Here is a 26155-nt window from a genome sequence, read left to right as displayed (position 1 = left end):
GATTAGAGACCCTCGGATCGGATCGAGCCGCTTATTTAGTTCCACGCCGCTCCGATGTAGACGAGGGAACGGCCTCCGGTGCAAGAACAGCTGGGGGAGAAGTCCCGGCACGTTGTTGCTAAGGGAGGGGAGAGTCGGCGCGCGCCTGATTGGAGGGATGGGTAGACACGGAGGCCTCATTGTGATTCACTTCGATTGAAAACTTGAAAGGTTTTATGATTGTGACAGTTTGGACTAGTGCTGTGCGATATGGGTGAAAAATAAAATAAGAAAATTGATCACGACTTGGGCCATTTTATTTCATTCATCATTATTCAAGACATGTCCAAGATAGATGAATTTTGAGAGACAGTGAGAGCCAAAAGTGGTATTTGTCATGAGGCAAAATGGATTTTGCCATTTGGCATTTTTTTTTGGTGTTTTTTTTTTTTTTTTGTAAGTGGCATTTGTTTTTTGTATCTGCCGTTTTTGCAGGCCATGCATGTCCATGGCATTGACGGCTATGCACGTCCAAATTTTACATTCATTTAAATGGCAGAAAAACATGTGGCTGTGATTTTTCATTATATACTTACCATTACAGCGCATTGACATTCAACTGGCACTGGCAACTGGTAAGTTTGCCACATACCCCAAAAAATGTCATAAGGCAAAATACATTTAGCCACATGGCAAAAAAAAATGCCACATGGCAAAAACAATTTTTTCACATGGCAAAAAAAAATGCCACAGGGCCAAATCCATTTTGCCACGTGGCATAAAAAAATAAAAAAAAAAAAGCAACATGGCAAAAATAATGCCACACGGGAAAAAAAGATGCCACACGGGAAAGAAAAAAATGTCACATGAAAAAATCAATTTTGCCACATGGCAAAAAAAAAAAAAAAAAAAAAGCCACATGGCAAAATACATTTTGCCACATGACAAAAAAAAGCCACATGGCAAAATACATTTTGCCACATGGTAAAATCAATTTAGCCACATAGCAAGATCAATTTAGCCACATGGCAAAAAAATGCAACATGGCAAAATCCATTTTGCCACATGGCAAAATCCATTTTGCCACATGGCAAAAAAATGCAGCATGGCAAAATCCATTTTACAGTATGTATTAAATATATATATATATATATATGATTGTAATTCACATAACGATCCTATTTAAGACTTTTTTTCTCGTGTCGTATGCACTTTAAAGAGCAACTGGAACCAAGTTTTACCAAATAATTTAAGTCAGGTGTGTGCCCAATCACTGATGAGTGCTTTTAAGCTGCCCTGCCCACTATAAATCAGACATTTAGTAAGGTCTTAACAGGGAGCAGTTAGATTCCACCATGTTAGACGAGTTTTGACTCTTGCCACTAGAGGACAGCGTATCTACCCAAATCAATAAAACTAAATGCAAACACTTCCAAACCAACTATGACAACGCCACTCTAATTAAACAAATCCGCGAAGCTTTTTCGTAATCAAATTACTCGAGTTAATCAATTCATCGTTGCTGCACTATTATATACATGTTGATTAGTCGACGAATTGCAAAAATAAACAGTGATTAGTCAATTTTCAAAACGGTTTGTGGCAGCACTAGTGGCATTTTATCAGACTGAAGCACTGCTATTGTTGCATTTTGCAGAGATACCCAATTGGAATATGAAGTGAACGGCCTCCATGACACTCGGCCGCCTGCACCGCTCTCTCCAGTCAAGCAGCACGCGCCCATCTGATCCATTGAAAAGCAGAGAAAAGCATCATATGGTTGAAAAGCTGCACTATTCCCTTTTCATACACATAGAGACAACCAGTGTGAAGTCTCTCTACGGCAACCGTACCGAACGTAGGGGGATAATGCAGCTTTCGGACAAAACCGAACCCACATGAAAAGATAGTGACCATCAGAAGACCTCAGCGGGAGAGGTCACCAAGCCAGAGGAGCCGACAAGGGTGGCGGCCGGCCACCCACAGAGATAAAACAAAAAAACAGAAGATGAGAGGACATGAAAATAAAAAAACCACCAGCGCGGCGAGCGGACTGAAAAGACAAACATCTGAAGTCAAAATGGAATAGACAAACAACAAACATGGAAAAACCCAGCTGGATGTCGGAGGAGGACAAAAAAAAAAGCAATAATGGCGCGCCACCAAAAGCACCCGTGAGCTGTTTTGCAGGTGTACGTACCTCCTGAGGTAGGAAAGACAACAGCCAAAATCATGGGAACAAACAAACAAACGAACAGGGAAAAGGAAAATCATCAAATTAAATAAATGAGAAGGAATTATTGCACCACAGTGTCAATTCATTTGCCTTTCGTGCACTGCTTTTACTCGAGTCCGCCACACGGTGGTGCTGTCAACAGTTAAAAAGCAGCGCACCAAAGACCGGGCTCGGCTCCGTATTGTCATTCGCGTCCAGATTCACAGTGATTAACACCATTGACTTTTCAAAAACCAAAGTGAATCAGTACAAGAAGGAGGAAACAAGATATGAGAGGAGTCTTGAGAAATCTTCTGTGGAAAGCCAACCTCTTTTTCACAAACCTTGTATTAAGTCACCTAATAGTTCGCTCACATTTCTACGTGTACGGGATGTCAATGTAATGTACGTACATCTTCAAACATTTATAGCCTGATCTAGTCCGCATTCATAATTGATGAAAAGACGGCGTCTGCATCAAGCCATGTTGCTGACCTCATTTTTAATTGACTTCAGCTGCTATACCATAACGTATAAAGACATCACTATTTTTAAAATAAATCTGCCGATCTTGAGTTTTGCCTATCTCAATAATTTTTCATAACATTATGCGCTTTAAATATTCTAATCAATCTTGTGTTATTGTAAAACCATTAACATTACCTGTAAATCAAGACTGTATTGTTAATGGGATATGTATGGAGGACTAGAGTGCAAAAATTAAATAAATACACAATGAAATAAATGATTATATGTGTCATTAAAAATGCTTCTATTTCAATATTTCAAATTTTATCCATATATTTCGATTTACATTTATTTCAATTTTTATTAATTAATTTTTAATATTATTTCAACATTTATTTCCATTTTAATTTTAACATGTATTTATTTATTTGAATTTTCATTTATCAATTTCAATTTTTATCTATATATTTCAATTTATATTTATTTCAATTTTCAATTAATTTATTTTACATTTATTTGAAATTTTATTTGAGTTTACATTTATTTCAATTTTTATTATTTATTTACTCTTTTATCTATATATTTCAATTTATATTTATTATAATTTTGATTTATTCGATTTTATTATTTTAATTTACATTTTTATTTAAATTTTTATTATTTATATACTCTTTTATCTATATATTTCAATTTATATTTCAAGTTACATTTTTACTATCTTTAATATTATTTTAACATTTATTTCCATTTTATTTTAACATTTACTTATTTATTTGAATTTTCATTTATCAATTTCAGTTTTTATTTATTTCAAATTTTATTTATTTTAATTTACATTTATTAGATTTTATTTATTTTAGTTTACATTTGTTTCATTTTTTTATTATTTATTTAATCTTTTATCTATATATTTCGACTTATATTTATTGTAATTTAGATTTATTCAATTGTTTTATTTATTTTAATTTACATTTAATTCAATTTGTATTATTTACTCTTTTATCTATATATTTCAATTTTTATATTTCAATTTTTCTTATTTCATTTAATTTACATTTATTTCTTTCATTTTTTTTTTACTTTTTATTTAATTCCTATTTAATTATTTCAACATGTATTTCCATTTTTATTTATTTCCACATTTAGTTATTTTACTTTTCATTTATTTCACTTTCTATCTCGATATTTCACTTTACATTTATGTCAATTTTTATTACTTATTATTAAAATTATTTTAACATTTATTTCCATTTTTATTTAGTTATTTTAACATTTATTTATTTATTTATTTTAATTTTCATTTATCTATTTCAATTTATATTTATTTCAGTTTTCATTTGTTCATTTGAATTAACATTTATCTCAAATTTTATTTATTTAAATTTACATTTATTTCAATTTTAATTATTTATTCAATCTTTTATTTAATTATCTCAAGATTTGTTTGTTTTATTTATTGATTGAAACGTTGATTTTTGTTTTGTTTCCACATTTATTTATTACAATTTTCACTTATTTCAATTTTTAGCTATATATTTCAATGTATGTTTATTTCAAATTTTAATATTAAATTTTTTATTTAATTATTTCAACATTTATTTCCATTTTTATTTATTTATTTCAACGTTTATTTATTTCAAAATCTATTTATTTCAACAAGCATGGCATATGGAGAACCAGTAGTACAAAAATTAAATAAGTATACAATTAAGAAAAATTACTAAATGTGTCATTAAAATGCTTCTATTTCAAAATTATTTTATTCCATGTTATTTTTAACAGTTTGAATGTGAGTCAAATGTGAACATTGACTAAACAGGTCTTATCGGACTGAATTCACCAATAAAGAAACGAGGCCATCAACAAATGTTAGCGGCCTAGTGTGGCTAACTGACTGCAGTGGACGAGACTGGCTGTATATTTAGTGATAGATTGATCACTGATACCTCGAATTTGATTAAATTGTTCCTAATCGATCAGTTTTGAAAAAAATGATGTTTTTCTATGAATGCCCACTCACCCAGTTTTAGAAGCCAGCCTTCTCTGTCCGGGTTGAAGAAGGTGTGCGTGAGGTCGTTGCCGTCGTCTTCAGGGATTTTAAAAGGCTCGTTCTTAATGCTATCATACAGATTCTGCGTCGGCGAAAGACGCAGTTAATACGGAGCGGTTCGGAATCGGGACGGAACGGTCCGGAAGCCGTACTCACCCTGAGCAAGTCTTCGGGTAGGTCCCCTCCTTCGTTGATCCCCCGGTTCATGGAGATGAAGCGCTCCACGCTGGGCTTGTCCTTCACGTTGGGGTTGTGGAGGCTGGTGTTGAGCATAATGATGGCGAACGACAGGATGTAGCAGGTGTCTGGAAAACAAAAGTCCAACGAAGGGACGACCAGGTTAATCGGCCTTCGGTCGGTGGCGACCAATGAGTTAAGCACTATCTGATAGTGCTGCCATCCAAATAGTTGGCTAATGATGCCGTATTAAAAGCCAGAGCACTTGGCTGACGAAGCAGCACTCTATCTGTCACTCAGCCCGCATACATTATGCACATCCGCGATAAAGCCGCTCATCCGATGCGCATCATTCCCCAAAAGAAAACCTCGGCAGACTTTGCGTCTGCCAAAGATAGTCAGTCGGGCGCTCGGAGTTAATGGAGATTGCGAGAGAGCTGGCACCTGTGGATTGGAAAACGCCGGGGTTGCATTGGCAGTAGCGCTGGGCGAAGGATTCCATCATGCGGTCGATCTTCTGGGCTTCTCCCGGTAGACGGAAGCTCCACAGGAACTGTCTGAAAGGACACAGGACACCGTGCTAAGGACAGGACTTTAGGGTTTACCCCAGAAAACATACCGTAATTTTTAGGGCTGTCAAAATTATCGCGTTAACGGGCGGTAATTAATTGTTTACATTAATCACGTTAAAATATTTGACGCAATTAACGCACATGCCCCGCTCAAACAGATTAAAATGACAGCACAGTGCTATGCCAACTTGTTACTTGTGTTTTTGGGAGTTTTGTCACCCTCTGCTGGCGCTTGGGTGCGACTGATATTATGGGATTAAGCACCCATGAGCATTGTGTAATTATTGACAACAATGGCGGGCTACTAGTTTATTTTTTGATTGAAAATTTTACAAATTTTATTAAAACGAAAACATTAAGAGGGGTTTTAATATAAAATTTCTATAACTTGTACTAACATTTATCTTTTAAGAACGACAAGTCTTTCTATCCATGGATCGCTTTAACAGAATGTTAATAATGTAAATGCCATCTTGTTGATTAATTGTTATAATAAACAAATACTGTACTTATGTACCGTATGTTGAATGTATATATCCATCTTGTGTCTTGTCTTTCCATTCCAACAATAATTTACAGAAAAATATGATATTTTATAGATGGTTTGAGTTGCGATTAATGACTATTAATTTTCGAGCTGTAATTAACTCGATTAAAAATTTTAATCGTTTGACAGCCCTAGTAATTTTTAGACTATAAGGCGCACCTCACTATAAGCTGCCAACCACCAAATCTGTCACAAAAATGGCATTTGTTCATAGAATAAACCGCACTGGACAAAAGCCGCAGCTGTCCTCACTGTTTTATGGGATACTTACACCAAAAGATATATAACCAGTAACACTTTATTTGACAGCGGCACCATAAGACCAAATGAACCACCATGGCTGCAAAGCTTTATTGCTACGAGAAGCTTCATTTAGCCATCACTGCTCCCTTGGGGGAGACGGTCAACCTCTGCTGCCACCTGCTGTCAATAGTGTTGTCATCCAACATGCCTCCTAGCATGCATTGCAGGCAGTACTTAATTTGTAAATCATAAGGTGCAGGAACGCAAAATACATATGACAGCGCAGTGATGATGATACGGGCACAGGTTCCGGAACATACGCAGAAAATGGTGCTGAAAACAACATGTAAAAGCCCACTTGCCATGCTGTGGACTTACATGCCTCAATTTCAGATAATATCCATGGTATAAATGTTATGACATCAATTTACAAATATTTAGGCTATACTCTGCACAGCGTGGAGAATTGGCCACATAACCACAGATGGGACTTACACTACACAGTCAGCAATTAGTTTCTCCTGGCTGCTTGCTCCCCAGATGCCACAAATTTTCATTTTTTTTTTATTTCTTTTTTTTTTTTATATCGGGTGCGTGATTTGTTGGTCCAGCTTTTCAGTGCATCAACAAATCTCTGACTCAAATGACGTTACATTTTTATAAACAACATGCAATCATTGGGATTTGTTCTGTAAATGAATATGCATATTATTATTGTATTCCATACATTTTTAAAAAACGTTTTTACATTATTATTATTTTCTATACACGGGTGTGCCGGATCTGCCCAAATAAGTCCCGGAACACAGGGAGGCCAAAATCAAGAGGTGTCGGATCTTGTTCCGCCAGGATCCGGCACAAATTAACCACCGATTGCAGCGCTACAGATGTATACAACAATCAAAATTCATGTTCAGTGCTAATTTTTTCCTCCTAATATTCCAGTTGTTTCATTGCTTGCTAGTTTTGGTATTTGGTAACACTTTGTTTGACAGAAGCGACATAAGACTGTCAAAAGACCAAATGAACCACCATGAAGCTTTGAACCAATTTGCTGGAAAGCTTCATTGCTTCAAGAAGCTTCATTTGGCCATCACTGCTCCCTCAGTGGAGACGGTCAACCTCTGCTGCCACCACTGTTGTCGTCCAACGTGCCTCCTAGCATGCATTGCAGCGCTCATGTTCTGTGCTTATTATTTCTCCAGTTACTGTTCGAGTTGTTTCATCGATTGCTAGTTATGGTATTTGGTAACACTTTATTTGACAGTAACGCCATAAGACTGTCAATAGAACAAATGAACCACCATGAAGCTTTGAACCAATTGGCTGCAAAGTGTCATTGCTTCAAGAAGGTTCATTTGGCCATCACTGCTCCCTTGGGGGAGACAGTCAACCCAACCTCGGGTGCCACCTGCTGTCAATTGTGTTGTCGTCCAACATGCCTCCTAGCATGCATTGCAGCGCTATGGATATATATATAACAATCCAAATTCATGTTCTGCGCTAAATATTACTTCAGTTACTGTTCCAGTTTTTTCATTAATTGCTAGTTATGGTATTTGGTAACACTTTATTTGACAGTAGTGCCATAAGACTGTTATTAGAACAAATGAACCACCATGAAGCTTTGCAGCCAATTGGTTCAAAGCTTCATGGTGGTTCATTTTGGTCTTGTAACAGTCAAAATTGCTTCATTGCGTCAAGAAGTTTTATTTGGCCATCACTGCTCCCTTGGGGAGACAGTCAACCTCTGCTGCCACCTGCTGTCAACACTGTTATCGTCCAACTTGCCTCTTAGCATGTATTGCAGCGCTACAGATGTATATAACAATCCAAATTCATGCTCTGTGCTAAATATTTCTCCAGTTACTGTTCCAGTTGTTTCATTAATTGCTAGTTATGGTATTTGGTAACACTTTATTTGACAGTTGCACCATACGACTGTCATAAGACCATAAGAATTATAAAATGACACTGCCATGAGCAATAATACATGCTTATGACATTTCATTTTCTGTCATCCGGCAAATTATCTCACTTTTGATTGGATGTAAAAAGTCCGTGCTGGACATGGATAGAGTTAGTGACATTATTTGCTGGATGACACATCTGTGATAAGCATTCATTAATTATGGCAGTGTTATGACGCCGCTGTCAAATAAAGTGTTGCCTATTAACCCAAATAGATCAACATATAAGCCGCACTGGACTATAAGCCGCAACAGAAGGTGACTGAAAATCAACAGCAAATTACTTGAAATGCCCCCAAATTCAATTCATTGGTTGCAATTGACCGCCGGAGACGTCCAATCCCACTTCAAACGGATTGGGCGTCTACCAGTTCACTTTTCATATATGAAAATGCCACTCAAACGTCTTTAAAAATAAAAGCAATGTTCATGTGGAATCTAGCGCGTGCATTTTCTTTCATTTTATTCTACTTTAGCTGGCTGACAGGCTGGCGGTTCCCCACCTTTTGTTTTGTGTAGCAGAGTAGCTTCTTACCTTAGTGCTTGAACCAGGTTGAGGTCCGTAAATTCATGATGTTCAACAAAAGCGTGTAGGACCTGGATGTTGAATTCATCTCTGCCAGACACAAAAGCAAGGAAATTGGATAAAATATCACCAAGATCACCAGATCGGCCCTTTGCTAATTTCATTTTTTGTCTGATCCGGATGCCGACGTCATCCCGTGACCCCGCGTGCCCTTGGCGGTAAATGATCCGCCCCAAGAGCTCACGTCGCACGGACCTCTCCCGTTTCCAGTAAAGCGTCGGCGCTCCGGGACCCCACCCTTAATGCGCGACTGTCTGACCTGTAATCCCAAAAAGCGCCGTTTCCTTGAAAATCCTGCTCTAGAGTGCAATCTTTAATTTCCCTTAAGCAATGCGTCGGACAGCGTCTTGAGTGACTAAGCCAATTGAAAGCAGATGGAGATGAGTGAGGAGTCGACATTGTCCAAATGTGGGAAAGGATGGGCGTGGCCACGATTTGCCAGGAAAGTGAGCAATATGGAAAAAATTGCCTTTTTTGCATGTGAAAAAAACCATACGTGTGTAAGTGCTAACCTTTCCCCGAGGTAATCCCCAATGGCCGTTTTGTTTAGCCCCTCCCCCTTGCAGAGGAACTGAGCGATGTCATCGCTGGTGTTCTTCAGCAGGTCGTTCTCAATGAGGAACTGAATGCCCTGGAAGAGTCAAAGAGCGGAAATAATAAGTTGGTTAAGCTCGCCCTTTACCTGAGGTAACTACCTGCCTACCTTTTTGGGGTCCATGTTGAATTTCTTACGCCCCATGGCCACCTGCTTGTTCCTCTGCATGGTTTTCCTGAAAGGTCAGAAGGTCATTAATCCTCTATAGGACACTCATTTAACTCATGAGCCACTTAAGACATCCAATCCATTTTGACTAGGAGGGCGAGCCGTGATTATTCGAGGTATCGTTTAAAAAAAATATGTCAGTGCTCAATAAAAAAACCTAAAGGTTGTTTCCAAAACTTTCAGTTTGCTGTGGCAACTCATTGTGTGTAAGTGAGCAGCTTGACCGGATTTGAGCGGACTCACTCAATGAAACACTTAATAAAGACTACTTTGTTCCTGTTGAAAAATAATTTGGTGGGACAGTAACATGTTTAAAACTTAGCATAAATATTACAGTTGAAGTAATTAAAAACATTAGTGTATCAAATACTTGTTCTCCCCACTGTAATATATATATACATATATATATATATATATATATATATATATAGGGGCTGTCAAAATTATTGCGTTAACGGGCGGTAATTAATTTTTTAAATTAATCACGTTAAAATATTTGACGCAATTAACAGACATGCCCTGCTCAAACAGATTAAAATGACAGCAGACTGTAATGTCCGCTTGTTACTTGTTTTTTGGTGTTTGGCGCCCTCTGCTGGGGCTTGGGTCCAACTGATTTTATGGCTTTCAGTACCATGAGTGAGCATGGTGTAATTATAGACATCAACAATGGCGAGCTATTAGTTTATTTTTTGATTGAAAATTTTTTACACATTTTAATAAAACGAAAACATTAAGAGGGGTTTTGATATAACATTTCTATCACTTGTACTAACATTTATCTTTTAAGAACTACAAGTCTTTCTATCCATGGATCGCTTTAACAGAATGTTAATAATGTTAATACCATCTTGTTGATTTATTGTTATAATAAACTAATACAGTACTTATGTACCGTATGTTGAATGTATGTATCCATCCGTCTTGTGTCTTATCTTTCCATTCCAACAATAATTTACAGAAAAATATGGCATATTATATATATGGTTTGAATTGCGATTAATTACGATTAATACATTTTTAAGCTGTAACTAACTCGATTAAAATTTTTAATCATTTGGCAGCCCTAATATATATATATATATATATATATATATATATATATATATATATATATATATATATATATATATATACACATACATATATACAGATATATACAATGTATATGAAAAAATACAACAATCATTAATATTGATTGAAAAAAAAAGTACATATTGTATTTTCCGCACTATAAGGCGCATCAGAGTACAAGGCGCATCTTCAATTAATGGCCTATTTAAAAACCGTTTATATATATATATATATATATATATATATATATATATATATATACACACACACGTATATGGCACACCGGATTTTAAGGCGCAGCAGTAGTAGTAGCAGTAGTAGTAGTTGGGGTTGCGTTATGCATCCATTAGATGAAGTTGCACTAAAGGGAATATCATGCCATGATTTACCAAAATTGATCCATTTATAAGGTGCACTGTTGTATTTGAGGAAATTGAAGGCTTTTAGGTGCACCTTATATGTCAGAAAATACAGTAATTATAATTTCGATCTGGCATCTACATATGGGGACATCACAATTTTGGGTCATACTTTCAAAATGTGAAATATTTAGGCCTACACGACCCAAAATGTGATGTCCATGAATGTGGACGCCAGATTTTATGGTCTATTTTTTTTTAATGACCAAAATTAGTCCTATATAGGGTTAATTAGCCAAAGAATCGAGAAGATTCCAGCAGACGTGATGCTTATGGTAAAGTCAGGTTAAATGTCTGCATGTCTAATAACAATGTCGTCCTACCCAGCAGGCTTTTTTCTGACCTTCCGATGATTACCAATAACCTACTTTTATGATTCATTCGAACAAACATTAGTTATAAAAGGCATTCCAAGATAATATTTCCCGCCTAGTTGACCGCAATGACTAATTCCATCCTTTCTCACGGGCTAAAGTATGTTTTGTAGGGTCCTTCTTCACCACTCCTGCCGAGATTCCTCCGGTTTTTGTCTACTTAAAGTCAAATCGCAGCAGACAACAGAGAAGCGCCGTCACGTAAGCATTGTTGCGCTAAAATGGCGCGATGGCATCAAAGAGATGCGAACCTTAATGGGTTCGGGAGGCGAGCCAAAGTGCAGCGTGATTTATCTGCCGTTGATGGGACCAAAGTAGTCGGCGTCGGTGCTCCCCTTTCCCCCCGGGACGGTGCATTGTCTGCATTATTCAATGAGGCCTCCCATCACGCGGGGCGTGACCGATAAAACATTTAAAGCGTCTTAAAAGCACGGCCAATGCGGGAAGACCATCGACTATCAATAATTGACAACTTCATTTGCCAAGTAAATAGAAGCCAATCAGGTCAAGTCGAACGTTTTTTTGGGGGGTGAGGGGGATGATTATCCTCAGTTTTACTAAATATGAATAAAAATATGAATTTGGAATGCATCGCCTCACCTCTCTTCGCTGGAACCCAGGTTCTCAATCTCGTTGGTCACCTCTGCTATCTCATCCTTCAGCCGCTGTGGAAAAGAACGCAATGGTTACTTTCATACGCAACAGTTTTCAACTCCCTGTATAACAATTTTGAGGCAGGCTTATTTGCCACTGAAGATGATTCCTGTCACAAACTGAAGAAAAGCAAAGTATAGTTAGAAAAGTATAGTCTTTATGGAATTTGATTGTTTTTAGATTGCCATGATGCTCTGTGAGGGTGGGGCGAGAGCAGCCAAGACGACCTGGCGGATGAATGAATGAATGGAATATTTGTAATCATCATTGACAATAATTGACAATTACAAAATGGGATATCATTTGCCCGAAGGAACCGAAGAAGAAGACAAAGGCGGACGGGAGAAGCATATGCTTATCAGTTAGTAAGTTCAGGCTAGGGCTGGGCGATATGGCCTTAAGTACGTATTAGGGATGTCCCGATCCAGGTTTTTGCACTTCCGATCCGATACCGATACTGGCCGATACCGGCCTATCTGAGCATGTATTAAAGTTTAAAGTTATTTAGCCTCCTTACTTAGTTGTCAGACTCATGTTGAAAAGGGTTTTAGTACTCTTGATAACAACTAGCCAGCTGAATTAGGTGAGTTTGAATAACACACAACGGTTGGTAACAAGAAACTGACCTGTGCATTCAGTGACAAACACAAAACATTATAAATGACAAACAGAAATGGCATAGTCAGTCAGTAAAACGTGCAAATAATATTGTAAACTGTCAGTGGAAAATCCCACAAACCCCCCAAGCTATTAGATGCTTTTAATGTTTCGTGCATTAGTTACAAAAATTGTATAAAAAGCCTCTCAGGTTTAAATAAACAACTATTTCAGTATCAAGTTTACGTTTTAAAACAGTAAATAAAATACTCCAGTCCCCATTCTGTATCAGCAGCTTTGAACTACATTCAATTAATTGAATTTTGCGAATCAACTGTTTAAGTTGTTCAAATTTGTTCCCGTTATTCCATAATTTCCCTTCTGTCTACTATTGACATGTGAAAGTTTTAAAACTGTTTTGAAGATAGATTCAAGCCCAGATTTTGCCGATTTAGGAGTATACTGCTCCCCTTGTGTGTGTAAGCGGACACAAGTTCGCAGCAAGCCAAACTCCATTCAAAAATGAACGCGGGAGTCAGGAAGTAGCATCCAAGCTCCAGGTGCTTTTATTTAGCTGCACTGTCACATCCAAAAATGAACCCAGGTGAAACTAAAAGAAAAAAAATGTACAGAACGAAAAGGATTGACAAGTTTGACTATCCATATGCTATATATGTCAAATATATACGAAGCCAATTCCCATACAATGCCTCTCAATATTCTAATATGCAAATGAAGCATGCAGCAGGTGCTAAAGTTTACAAAGTGGTCAAAACGCTCCAAATATGGCACATAAATCGCTAAATACTATATATAAAAAATGTTGTACTTACAGACGATGCCTTTGAAGCGCAAACAACACAACAAGTTTAGGATAGCGTGAGCACAGTAAACAATGCAGCCCCGCTCTCGTCAAACGGCGGACTGACGAAACGACTACAAACATGGCCGCCGCGCTACTTCTTTCCTGTCGGACGGCTGTCAAAATAAAAGCAGGAACGAAAAATGCACATCGCGAAATGAAGGGCAGAACAAGGAGTATTTTAGATAAAAGGTTAATTAGGTTCGCTTGGAAGGTTCACGACAACAGCCTACAAGGGAAGTCTCCTGCTTTAAGATGGCGGCTGTTTACTAACGCACCTAGTTTTTAATGCATGTGTATGTTGCTAAATGCTTGATTAGGTTGGTTGTATTAAAACTTCTTATAGCTTTACCACCACGCTTGACTTTATTGTGGCATATGTTGCACTCTGCCTCTTCGTCTTTGTCGTCCTTTAAGGTGAAATGATCCAAAGCAGCTGACATTTTTACAGATAAAGTCTCTCGGTAAATTGGGAGACGGTAATGTAGTGTGTTGAATGTGTGCCTTAAAATGCGGACCGGATTTTAGGGAAACCGAAGCAAAAACTGGAATGGATTATGTATATCGGTGCGCTGGAAAACCCGGACCGTATTTTCGAAAAAACTGGATCGGAAATCTGGATCGGAATTTTTCCGTGTCGGCCGATTCGATACCGATCCGCATTTCTTTGCCCATATCGGCGTCCGATCCGATCCAAATATCGGATCGGGACATCTCTAGTACGTATCACGATAAATTGAGCAGATTTACCTCGATAACGATAAATTCGCCCAAGCGGACTGTTATATAATTTGAAAATTTGAATCAATGCATGGAATACAAATGAACCGTTTCTGGTTAAATTTATTTACCAGCTTTTAATTGAACAATTCCACATGCAGTCTAAACATTAAGTATTAAAAAAAATCTTGTAAACATTAAGAATTCTAGCGTGAACATTTATAACAGCTTGTATGACTTGAAAAATGTACATTATCAAAATCAATATGACGACCATGCAAACATGTCATTCTAACACAAATGACTTGCAGCTTTAACAGTACACTTCAGACAACTTATTGGTAATGGCTGCTGTGACATAATTATTCAACACAAGTGTTTACGTCAATGTTTCAGGTTTTTTTTTTCCAGAACATTTTTTAATACATGCACCCCTCACACAGACACAACCAGATTAAAGCTGTATTGCTCTGATGCCAATGAAACATTTAAGATTTTATGATGGCAGAATAAAGCAAACACATACAGAAAAATAGCTGTGGCCATTAAACTGTCATATTATATATAGGCTTCACTGTTGGATTATACTTTATGCTGAGTGCTTTACCATCATGAAAGCTTTCAGAGAAATCACACACCAAATAACGCGACATAATGATTGCTACATGAAGTCCGTGCCCAGTCCACTCATTAATTTCAGCCGTTTCCACAAGGTTAGAGCCGCTATCAGACTCCATCATGTTCATTTGTAGCTGCTGTTAGCCGCTAGCGTTAGCCTGTGGCTTGGCTACCAGAAGAAAGCACTAATAGCATCCTCTCCTGAAATCGTGAGAACCAGGGAGGACAGCGGGTGAAAGCCCATCCGGAACTCGCCAAGAGTTTACTTAATGTCGGGTGAAAGTTTGGCGAAGCTAACTTAAACCCGACTCCATCCCGTTTACTTGTAGCGTTAGCAGATAGCGTTAGCCTACCGGGCTTCTGTTTGTTTGGGTTCCTGAAAACCACGTGACTCCATACGTAAGCACACTGTCCACTTTCTTAAAGGGGAATGAACATAGCCGAACAACACAGAGTCAAAGCGGGATGAAAAGACTATATTTTCTTGTTTTATTAAATTACCGAATTTACCGACATGGTCAAAATTATGTCGGTCATTGTGAAGAATTTCGGTAACGGTAAATTTTCGGTTTACCGCCCTGCTCTAGTTCAGGCATACACTTAAATATAATTATAATAATTATATTGACGGGTCACATCCGTCATACGCTGTGCCACGCCTTCAAGGAGGGGGCCTACCCACATCAAGAGGAGTTATTCTCAAACACGCACGACGCGATCAACGCCGGTTTTAGGTTGAAAAAGTAGGAAAGCTGTACCGCATACAAACAGGAAGGATTGTCTCAGGAGTGATTTGTTCGATGATTTAAGATAATTATGATATTTTTCGTACCATGCATGCATTTTGAAACGTTGTGAAAAAAAAAATCAATGGGAGAAATTAGCCGCTCCGGCATTGGTGTCATGGTTCGCAATATTTAAGTGAAATAAATGCTAACTGAACGTTTTTTTGCTTTTAACCAGGAATTGTGACTGTTTTACGTCCATATCTATAAAGAATTCAGGGATTAAAGCATTTATTCACAAGGATTTTTCAACGGAAAAAGCTCTTTGTGGTGATATGGTGGCGCGAAAGTGGCTTAAAGAATAGTAGCACATTCGACATTAACGTAAAATAAATGGTAACTGTCCAGTTCTTTGCTCTTTTAACAAACAATCAAGACTGTTTTACATCTACATCTAAAACAAATTCAGGAATTTAAGCATTTATTCACAAGAATTTTCAACGTAAAAAGCTCTTTGTTTTTCCACTCAGTCAGCTTTGATGTAGATAGGGCCCCTATTAATTGGCCCTGTCTATGTTTCTATGGTTAAGGTACCTTATTGGCCCTAATATAAGACGGCCCTGATTATAAGACAACCCCCTCTTTTTCAGGACTCAAGTTTGAAAAGAAGACTTTTTGAACACCAAATTAATTTTTATACAGAAAATAATTACAGTACATCTGAAACAAATGATTATAACAATATATTTGAGAGAAAAAGCATGTTATTTTGCCTCATTCAAATCTTAATATCTGAACATTTAAATATATAAACTAAAGTGCAATCACATTCGTAAATGAATGGCTTCTGGTTTTCGAAACGTAAATAAACCAATCTATTTTGATAAAACAACAAAATTGCAACAACTGCATTAACCATCAAAGTGAAGTCTAACTGTGACTGTAGTATTGAAACAAATCTGAATAAGGAAAAACATTGCCATAAAATAATGCAAACTGGTTAAACTTGAGAGTAGCTGAGATCTGTCATGACAGAACATCGCTTCAATGATATCTGGCGCCCTCTAGCGTCGTGAATGGGGAGAGCAGCTGAGATCTGTCATGACCAGTGTTGTTAATTTTACTTTAAAAAAGTAATTAATTACAGTTACAAATTACTTCTCCCAAAAAGTAATTGCGTTAGTAACTCTCCCAAAAAGTAATTGCGTTAGTAACTCAGTGACCTGAATGTAAGAATAATTAGTTACTTGGCAAAGTAACTAGTGATAATTTTCTTTTTTTTTTCTCTCTCAAAAAAAAAAAAAAAAAAAACAGGTCACGCAATGTGAAGTTTAAAGGGTTTGGGGGACAATTGGCCCTAGCCCAATTCTTTACCCTCCACTTAACTAGACACAAGGGTATTGCGATGACTAGATAGTAACCTTTGCTATGTGTGAAAGTCATTTAAAGTTGTGAATCAACTTCTAAAATTGCTCCCGTTATTGCATTAGTTCCCTTCTGTCTACTTTAAACATGTGTAAGTTTAAAACTGTTTCATCATTTAAAGATAGATTTAAGTTAAGTTTTGCCGAATTAGGAGCATTTTAGATAAAAAAAAAAAAAAAAAGAGTTACTTAGGTTCGCTAGGAAGGATCTCGACATCAGAGCCTTCCTTAGAGGTCTACTGCTTTAAGATGGCGGCTGTTTACTAACGCGTGTAGTCCTTAAAACATGTTGCCAATCCAGCTGTGTCTGTCATTTGCATCTTGTTCTATAATATGATATCTACCGTGTCATGTGGGCGTAGTTTGTCGGCTATGGCTACAATAAGGTATTATTGGAGCCACCTAGCATCGCATCGCGGTTGCAATGGCGTCTTCCCCACTCCTGCTCTGCTCTCTCGTCTACGTGATTCCGTTTCTCTCAGACTTTTTTTTATTCAACCAACTTTGTAACGCATAGTAACGCACGCCTTTCCCGCCTCAGTAACGGTAACGGCATTGCCAAAATGAGAAAAGTAATTGCTCATTACTGAAAAAAATAACGCCGTTAGTAACGCCGCTATTAACAACACTGGTCATGACAGAACATCGCTTCAATGATACCTGGCGCCATCTAGCGTCGTGAATGGGTATAAGGTCTAGACCGCGAATATAAGACGACCCCCTCTTTTGCAATCTTATTTCAATGCAAAAAACACCGTCTTATATTCGGGCCAATACGGTATTTCCATTTTTTATGTTCCTAATTCGATAACTCGATTGTTCAAAGTAACTAGTTAATAGGTTTATCGATTACCTAAATAATCGATAACTGCAGCCCTACTCCAGTCCAATTGTCTTCTAAATGACAATGGAGAGTGCTCTGTGTTTTGAATAGAGGTGCACGATAATTATCGGTCCAATAATTATCGGTCCGATAATAGGAATTATGACGTCATCCCAATAAATCCAATTACAATATATGTTATCGGTCCTTTTAATAATATTTTTGGTGTCGGACTGTGATGTGTGTGTTTGTTTACACTCCTGTTTTGCCAGTATGCAAAGTTTTGTTACTGTTCTAGAGGCCGTATTTTTCCTTCACTGAGTTACGTATAAACCTTTCTATGGCAATTAGCAAATGTTAGCATTTTACAGTGTTATGTTTACAAGTTATTGGGAGGCCTTTTGGTTATTGATAGGCTTGCTGTTCTATAATTGCCAGGCTAAGAAAGTTGTTTCATGGACCAAGACCACGAAAGTCTCTTCTCCCGTTGCACCAAATGTTTTATCTGCTGACAAAGCAGATAAAACAGCCTATCGGGTTTATGTTTGACTGATTGATATACATTGAAAAATTATATATATTATCGGTTATTATATCGGTATCGGCCTTGAGGAGCAGGAAGTTATCGATATCGGTTTCAAAAAATTGATATTGTGCATCCCTAGCTTTTGAAGGAAATTTCCAGCTTGGAATGTTGACACTCATTCTTTCCATCGGTTGCTAAGCTACATTCATGCAGAAGACTGAAAATCTTTGTATTGAAAATCATTATTATACAAAGTTTAAAGTCCTGCATTCAGTTAAAAAGTCATGAAGATCCATCCAATTTGCCTCAAGTCATTCCAATTTCCCATGCGTAAGTATTCAGTACAGGCCGTCCAACAAAGGCAACATCTGTGTCATTGGGAGCTAAGCGATCCCGACACATTCCTCAGATATTCGCCTCCGCAAACAATGACCGGGCGCACACAAGAGGCCCTGACCCGCAGGACCGGCGGAGGAGGGCGTGGGAGTCAACGAGGGGCAAGGCGACTTTACAGGCGAAGCCAATGGTAGCTCATTAAAGTAGAGTCTGCGAGGATAGTCCAAAGACTGGGCCGTCTGGATGATGGACGTGACAATCTGTCACCCCGCAATGACCGTATTCTATATGACAATACATTTAAACCACACTTCGTATAGCGAGCGCTTTGAATAGCTCAACCGCGAGCGCAAATGTTATGCTGGGGAAAGGAGATCTGGGTAGGAAATACCCGACATTCCATTGGGTCAAAATGTGTGGCGGGGGAATTTCTACAAGGATGAGGCAAAAGACTCAAGTGTGGAATGAGTGAAAGCAAATATTTTGATATTGTTTCGGGTGCCAAAATATGCAGACTGAACCAAAACGGCGACACTTGATGACAAATTTGGGTACAATTTCCAAATTTTTTGGACACTTGACGTTACCTGAATGTCCTCCAGCAGCTCCAGCTTGCGCCGGCGGATGTTCTCCAGTTCTTGCTGCTCCTCCGGAGTAAGGTCGTCTGGCACTAGCGAGAAATGATAGAAAATACAAAAAAATGTAACTTCTGGGTAGCTCATAATCAGTGGCGGACTAGGCAATTTTGGGGCCTAAGGCGAACATATCCAGGGGCCCTCTTCATGGGTCAGGGGTAGGCATGTGCTGGTTACCGATTTCAAGGTTTACCGTGGTATGAAAACATCACGGTTTCAAAACCACTGACATTTTCCGTCATACCGTAATACGGTATTTGCTAATAAACATTTCCCAAAAATGCAGCCAGAAGTGTCTTGGCGGGGCATTTTTAACTCAATAACTTATGAATTCTTTATGTCTATGTCTCTTTATGTTTATGTCTTATGTTTTTTTTTTTTTTTTTTTGAAGTGATTTTACTTTTTTATAGCAATTATTTTTGTTCTTGCTCTAATCTTGAGCAACCTGAGCTGTGGCTGGGGTTAATCTTATAATTCTATTGATTTTATTTTTATTTAAAATATTAAAAAAAAAAAAAAAAATTATTTAGTTTAACATTATATTCATGTTCCAATTTAAAAATATGTTCCGGAAAAGAAAAAAAAAATCCCGAAAAAACGTCTTTTTTTAACCCATACATCTCAAAGTAACACATTTTGGAGCTATAATTGCAATACCGTGATACCGTGAAACCGCGGTATTTTTCCTCAAGGTTATCGTACCGTCAAAATCTCATACTGGCACGTGCCTAGTCAGGGGTTAAAAAGGTGAGAAGGGTGTGGAGGAAATACCCTAATTTTCGGACTATAAGCCGCTACTTTTTTCCCTCATTTTGAATCCTGCGGCCTGTAGTCCAGTGTGGCTTATTTGTTGATCTATTTGGGTTAATAGGTAACACTTTATTTGACAGCGGCATCTGTCATAACTGTCATAAGAACATCATAATTATGACATGACACTATCATGGGCATTACTGAATGCTTATGACAGATGTCAATATGTGTCATGTGGCATATTACGTCACTAAATCCATTTATGTCCAGCTCAGATCTTTTACGTCCATTCAAAAGTGAGATAATTTGCTGGATGACACTAACTGACATCCATTATCAGCATTCATTAATGCTTATAACAGTGTCATGTAATAATTATGACTGTCTTATAGAGCTGGGAATCTTTGGGCACCTAACGATTCGATTACGATTACGATTCAGAGGCTCCGATTCGATTATAAAACGATTATTGATGCACCCCACTCCTTTTTTTTTTTTTTTTTTTTTAATTTGTTTTGTATATTAGTTCCAAAATTGTTCAAAAATCCTCTCAGGCTAAACCAAACTACTATTTCAGTATCAAGTTAACATATAGCAGTAAACAAATATACAAAAATAACAGTAAATAAAGTCCCCATTCTATATCAGCAGCTTTAAACTACTTTCAATTAATTTAATGTTGTGAATCAACCGTTAAAGTTGTTAAAATTGCTTCTGTTATTCCATAATTTCTCTTTTGTCTACTTTCAACATGTGAAAGTTTTTAAACTATTTTAAAGATTGATTCAAGTCAATATTTTACCGATTTAGGAGTATTTTAGATAAAAAGTTAATTAGATTCGCTTGGAAGGTTCGCAACAACAGCCTTGCAGGGAAGTGTACTGCTTTAAGATGGCGGCCGTTACTCACGCCCGCATCTAGTTTTTTGTAGATGTGCTGGTAACGATACCGAAGCTATAATGCATCTAGTCCTATATAAATGATATCTACCGTAACATAATGTGGCTTGTAGCAGCTTTTCGGCAGCAGTCAGGTATGTTGTTTTTTTTTTTTTTTTTATCACGTGGCATGAGTTGAGCTAGAGCCGTGAGTTAAGCATTGGCGTTACCCGAGGGGCCGGGTAATGAGAAGCATGATATTTAGCTACTCTCGCTCCGTCCCTAATTGCGTACCGAAGACCGCGCGGCGCGCTGAGTGTGTCGTACTTCTGCTTTACTTGGCATATTTCAATAATCAGAATTTGGATGTTTGTGAATCGTTCTCGAATCTTCCACGGCCGAATCGCGAATAATCTAAGAATCGGAAATTTTGCAAGCCTCTACTGTCTTATGACAGTATTATGGCACCACTATCCAAGAAAATGTTACCAAATACCATAACTAGTTAATGTTAAAGTTAATGTTAAATGTTCATGTGTAAAGTTAGTTAATGAAACAACTGGAATAGTAACTGAAGAAATAATTAGCACAGAATATGACTGTTATTTACATCTGTAGCACCACCATGCATGCTAGGAGGAATGTTGGATGACAACCGTGTTGAGAGCAGGTGGCAGCAGAGGTTGACTGTCTACCCCAAGGAAGCAGTGATGGCCAAATGAAGCTTTTAGTGACAATAAGGCTTTGCAGCCAATTGGTTCAAAGCTTAATGGTGGGTTATTTGGTCTCATGACAGTCTTACGGTGCCATTGTCAAATGACGTGTTACCAGTTAATATCTTTTGGTCTAAATATCCCATAATACAATGAGGACAACTGCGGCTTATAGACCAGTGCGGCTTATCTGTGAACAAATGCCGTTTTCATGTCAAATTTGGTGGCTGGCGGCTTATAGTCAGGTGCGCCTTATAGTCCAGAAATTACGGTATGTTCCCATACACTAGGGCTGTCGTAAACTACAAATTTTCTCCTGATTAGCCAGCCGTAGTAGTTTTACGATTAGTCGACTAATTTTTTTTTTTTTTTTTTTTTTAACACTAATTTAGCAATAAAATTTTTGTTGACTCTTATCAATTCACAAAACCATTTCGGAACACTTAAATTTTTTTATTAAAGTACAAATAATCATGTAAATAACAATAGTTAATCACAAATAAACAATGAGGTAAAATGCTTGTAGCATTTATTAGTGCAAAAGAGTGGAAAGTACACAGATTCCGAACACTGAGTTTGCCTTTCCAACATGATTCAAAACAATTCTTTAAAAAAAATCTAGCATTATTATTATAGTATACTACTATATATAATAGTTGTATAATCATTATAATAATTAAAGATACACGATAATTATCGGCCGATAATGGCAATTATGACGTCACACAGATAATCCAGATAATAAAAAATTCAACCGATAATGTAATCCGATAATTATATACTTGATTTAGCCTCCAAATGTGCACAACCGAAGAATTCAGCACGCCGCCTCCTCAACCCCTCCCCTCTCTGAAGCCCCTGAGGGAGGAGGGGTTGAGGAGGCGGAGTTACACGCCAAGAAATAGTTGAATATTATGGCGGCTGTTATTAAAAAAACGACGCTCTCGCCATTTGCGAAACATGTACCGCAGAAGTTCCAGGAGGCCAAAAGAAAGCGTCCTCATTCAAAATCACTAACCCAGCATCCATTTAAAACTGCATCACAAAGATTTTTGGAACGAATGCCAGGCTGCCGCTGCTAGCGGGAATGCTAAAGCTATTGTAAACACTAAGTTAAACTAGGGGCTTGTGACGATTCAGAGTCGGGTTGTTTGGGAAAGCAGCCCAAGGCGGGTGGTAAACTCGCATCTAAGGCTAAACACCGGCACGACTGGAGACCGATAGTCGGCAAGTAGCCGTCTTCCGACGGAGCCCGCCGCTCTGTCCGGTCCGGCAGGCGCCCGCCTCGCCATCGGCGGGGCGGGCAGAGCCTGGTTCCCTGGCTTCAGGACCTCCGGCGAACACCCCGCGGCAAACCGGCCGGTGCGGGCGGATTATCCGGTACGAACGTAGCCGCCGCCGAGACGAGACACGATTTTTTTTTTTTAACCGAAATGACCCGAGAGCCAAAGCCTTGGATAAAAAAATAATGCAGTTTATACGACCACCATTCTTCATGAAAAACATGCCAATCACATTTTCACCACTACATTTGGAAAAGTGATGTCCAGTAAGCAAGCTTATCATGACGGCACAGTGTTTAGATGATAATTTAAACATGGAGAAAACGAAGTCAGCCCGTCAATAATACATTCAGTATGTAAAATGACGAGCGGTCAGATGACTTTGTAATGCCGCCTTTATTTTCAGCTTAACAAAACTCAGGCACAAAACAACACGCACAGAGATGCGAGCTCCAACTGCATCCAAATAGTACTGCCGTTTATCAGTTTAGCTGCTGTAAAGCGAATGTCGCGACTCGTGAGTGCCGCAAATGTAAACAAAGCGCTGCAGAATGGGTACATGACATCTCGTTCTTTTGAGTTAATCATTTTCACAGTGTGCAACAAAGCATATAACATTAGCAATCACTTTTCAAATTAATTTAACTTATTTGTCTGCTCAATTACAGTCACAGTAGATAATCTAAACTTATTGGCACTTATTAACACTTATTAATTTCAATATGCACATTCCTGTTGTAATGAAATAACAATAATATTCTGTAGCCACAAATATTCAAAATCTTTTCTTCTTCCAAGTTTTTTTTAGGATTAAGTATAATAATGTATTGCTTAAAATAAGGCTGTTGAGATTATTTTCAGCTAGCTATTTTTCTTCCAAGAAATCTGAGAGAAATACACATGAAGTGCTGGCAGATAATTTCACTTATTTCCAATAGATTTACACTTAAAACTGACTAGTTTTAAGGAAGTGTGTTTTGCAGTGTATTAATGTTATGTTCCGCGACCCTTGTGAGGAATAAGCGGCATGGAAAATGAATGAATGAATAATGTTATGTTAGGAATGGCTTACTTTTTAAGGCATTTTTGTGCAACTTAGGTATTTACTCTGTAAGTAATTGTTGCCAAAAGTTTACCATTACACAATGTCAGACAATGTCATTATTTAGATGTTGGAATTGACGACTTGTTCATATTTTATGTTGGAAAAAATAAAAGCAATAAATTATATTTTTGCACAGTAATATTTTCTTTTGTTTAAAATTTTACATAACTCTTTTAATAGAATTATCGGCTTGACATTATCGGTTATCGGTAGGAATGAGGAGGAAATTATCGGTTATCGGTATCGGTTGAAAAATGTATTATCGTGCATCACTAATAATAATTATTCACTGCCAATCATATTTGTCATAAAGAGTATCATTTGAAAGCTATTCTTAGTGTAGAATCTGTATTCTGTAGTATTTACTCTACATTAGGGCTGCAGCTATCGATTATTTTAGTAGTCGATTAATCGATGAACTAGTTAGTTCGAATAATCGAGTAATCGGATAAGGAACATGAAAAATTTAAATATTTGAGCTGAGCCTCAAACGGTATAAAAAAAGGAATAAATAAGGATCCAAGTCAACATAGGAACAATTGGCTAACTTGCATAGCAAAAGTCTGCTAGCTTAAATGCTATAAAATGCTAACTTCTTTCTTTTTTTTTTATTTTTATTTTTTTTTTTAACAATGCTCCTAACAAATGGTTCAGACACATATTCCCACAAAAATGGCTAAATATACCTATAAACTAAATTATGAATGCATTAGGAAACATTAGCTCGGACAAAAACCTAGCTTATGTTGGTCTTAACAGGGAGCAGTTGGATTCAGCCATGTGAAATTAGGAAGACCAGAGGGCAGTGTATCCACCCAAACAATACAACTAAATGCAAACACTTTAAAAATCAACCATTACAACGCCACTTTAATTAAACGAATATTCGAAGCAACGAAATGTAATCCGAATATTTTTTTTTCTAATCGAATATTCGAGTTAATCAATTAATTGTTGCAGCACTAAAAAGGCAGGACTAAAAACGGGCCTCATATAGGTCCATCTCAAGCATGTGTCATTTCCCAGAATACCCGTGGCGGTACAGCGGGCAGGAAACCATCCACTTAAATTAAATACTAAGAGCTGCTTGTTTCCTTTCTCGTCTGAGAGTCACCAATTGGCTGTTAGTCAGCTAACGTCTGGCTTGGCCTTATGAAAAGAGCCGGTCATTGGAAAGACAGCGAGCGGACAGAAAAACTGGTGCTAAGGACGTTTAAAGCAGCACGGCGTGATGAAAACGTATGCTTTGCTAATTATCAGAGTACAAACTGAAGCATTGTAATCCTTTTGGACGACATCCACACTGTCATAGGAGTGCGGTTTGGGAAAGTCAAGTTGCTCGATGGTTGTTCAAGTTCCTGGTGAGAGCCAGGGAGGTGACGCATCAAGGAAGAAACAATTATAGCTGGCATTCCTGCAACAGAGGCAGACGTCTCATTTCCACCTGGATCGACGAAGAACTTTCCTTGGAAAATCAAGATTTCTGATCCTGTTGCTTTTCTAGACACCATTTGAGCACTCACACTAGAGCAGTTTGGGTTTTGGCAGCCTTTTCAATGGCGTACCGCACGCAGGCTATTTTTAGACCGTGACGTCGCATCGTAAAGCGGAAGTAAAGCCGAAGTGGAACATTATAGACCCGCCCTCGCATAGACCCAACGTAAAAAGTGCTACTTTTCTCCGGTAATCTTTCAAAAACGAACATGCCGATCACGCATTGCTTTTCTGGAACTTGTAGAAACGACTCTAGACATTACGACACATGAAGGATGTTTTCTTCATATGTTTCCGGAAACCAAAAACTCGAGAGGAAAAAATGTGAAGAACGAATCAACTTGCGCGGACTTTAACACCAGCTAGGCGAATCCATTCACGTTTCATATGCAGTAAACATTATGTTGGGTTGGCATGGTCTTTCAGAGGACAAAGAGGTAAGCCATTTTTATATTTTTAACTTATTTTTTTAGCGTAACGTTGTGCCGTACTACTTCTGTCTGACAATGAATGACCTGAAAAGAATTACATTGGTATCTGACTGCCACTGTTACAGTTTCTGTTATTTATA

The 26155-nt window shown here is 37.8% G+C and overlaps 1 protein-coding gene across 4 annotated transcripts in view; it reads right to left on the bottom strand.

Annotated features, from left to right (window-relative positions):
• Positions 1-26155, bottom strand: part of cyth1a (cytohesin 1a) — a 72459-nt gene that overhangs the window by 9159 nt on the left and 37145 nt on the right. For 3 of the 4 annotated variants that reach the window (XM_057860914.1, XM_057860913.1, XM_057860915.1), the window contains exons 2-9: positions 19310-19392; positions 12038-12102; positions 9511-9577; positions 9320-9438; positions 8757-8837; positions 5334-5446; positions 4869-5017; positions 4682-4794 (exon numbers count right to left, since the gene is read on the bottom strand). In XM_057860914.1, the coding sequence (XP_057716897.1) occupies positions 4682-4794; positions 4869-5017; positions 5334-5446; positions 8757-8837; positions 9320-9438; positions 9511-9577; positions 12038-12102; positions 19310-19392 (790 nt within the window). The remainder of the gene's footprint in view (positions 1-4681; positions 4795-4868; positions 5018-5333; positions 5447-8756; positions 8838-9319; positions 9439-9510; positions 9578-12037; positions 12103-19309; positions 19393-26155) is intronic. The other variant, XM_057860912.1, reaches the window with a different exon arrangement.

This window comes from Corythoichthys intestinalis, chromosome 16, assembly GCF_030265065.1.
Source record: "Corythoichthys intestinalis isolate RoL2023-P3 chromosome 16, ASM3026506v1, whole genome shotgun sequence".
In the NCBI taxonomy this organism is placed as follows: domain Eukaryota; kingdom Metazoa; phylum Chordata; class Actinopteri; order Syngnathiformes; family Syngnathidae; genus Corythoichthys; species Corythoichthys intestinalis.
The sequence above is the reverse complement of the archived record's forward strand: the minus strand, read 5'-3'. Positions and strand labels throughout refer to the sequence as shown.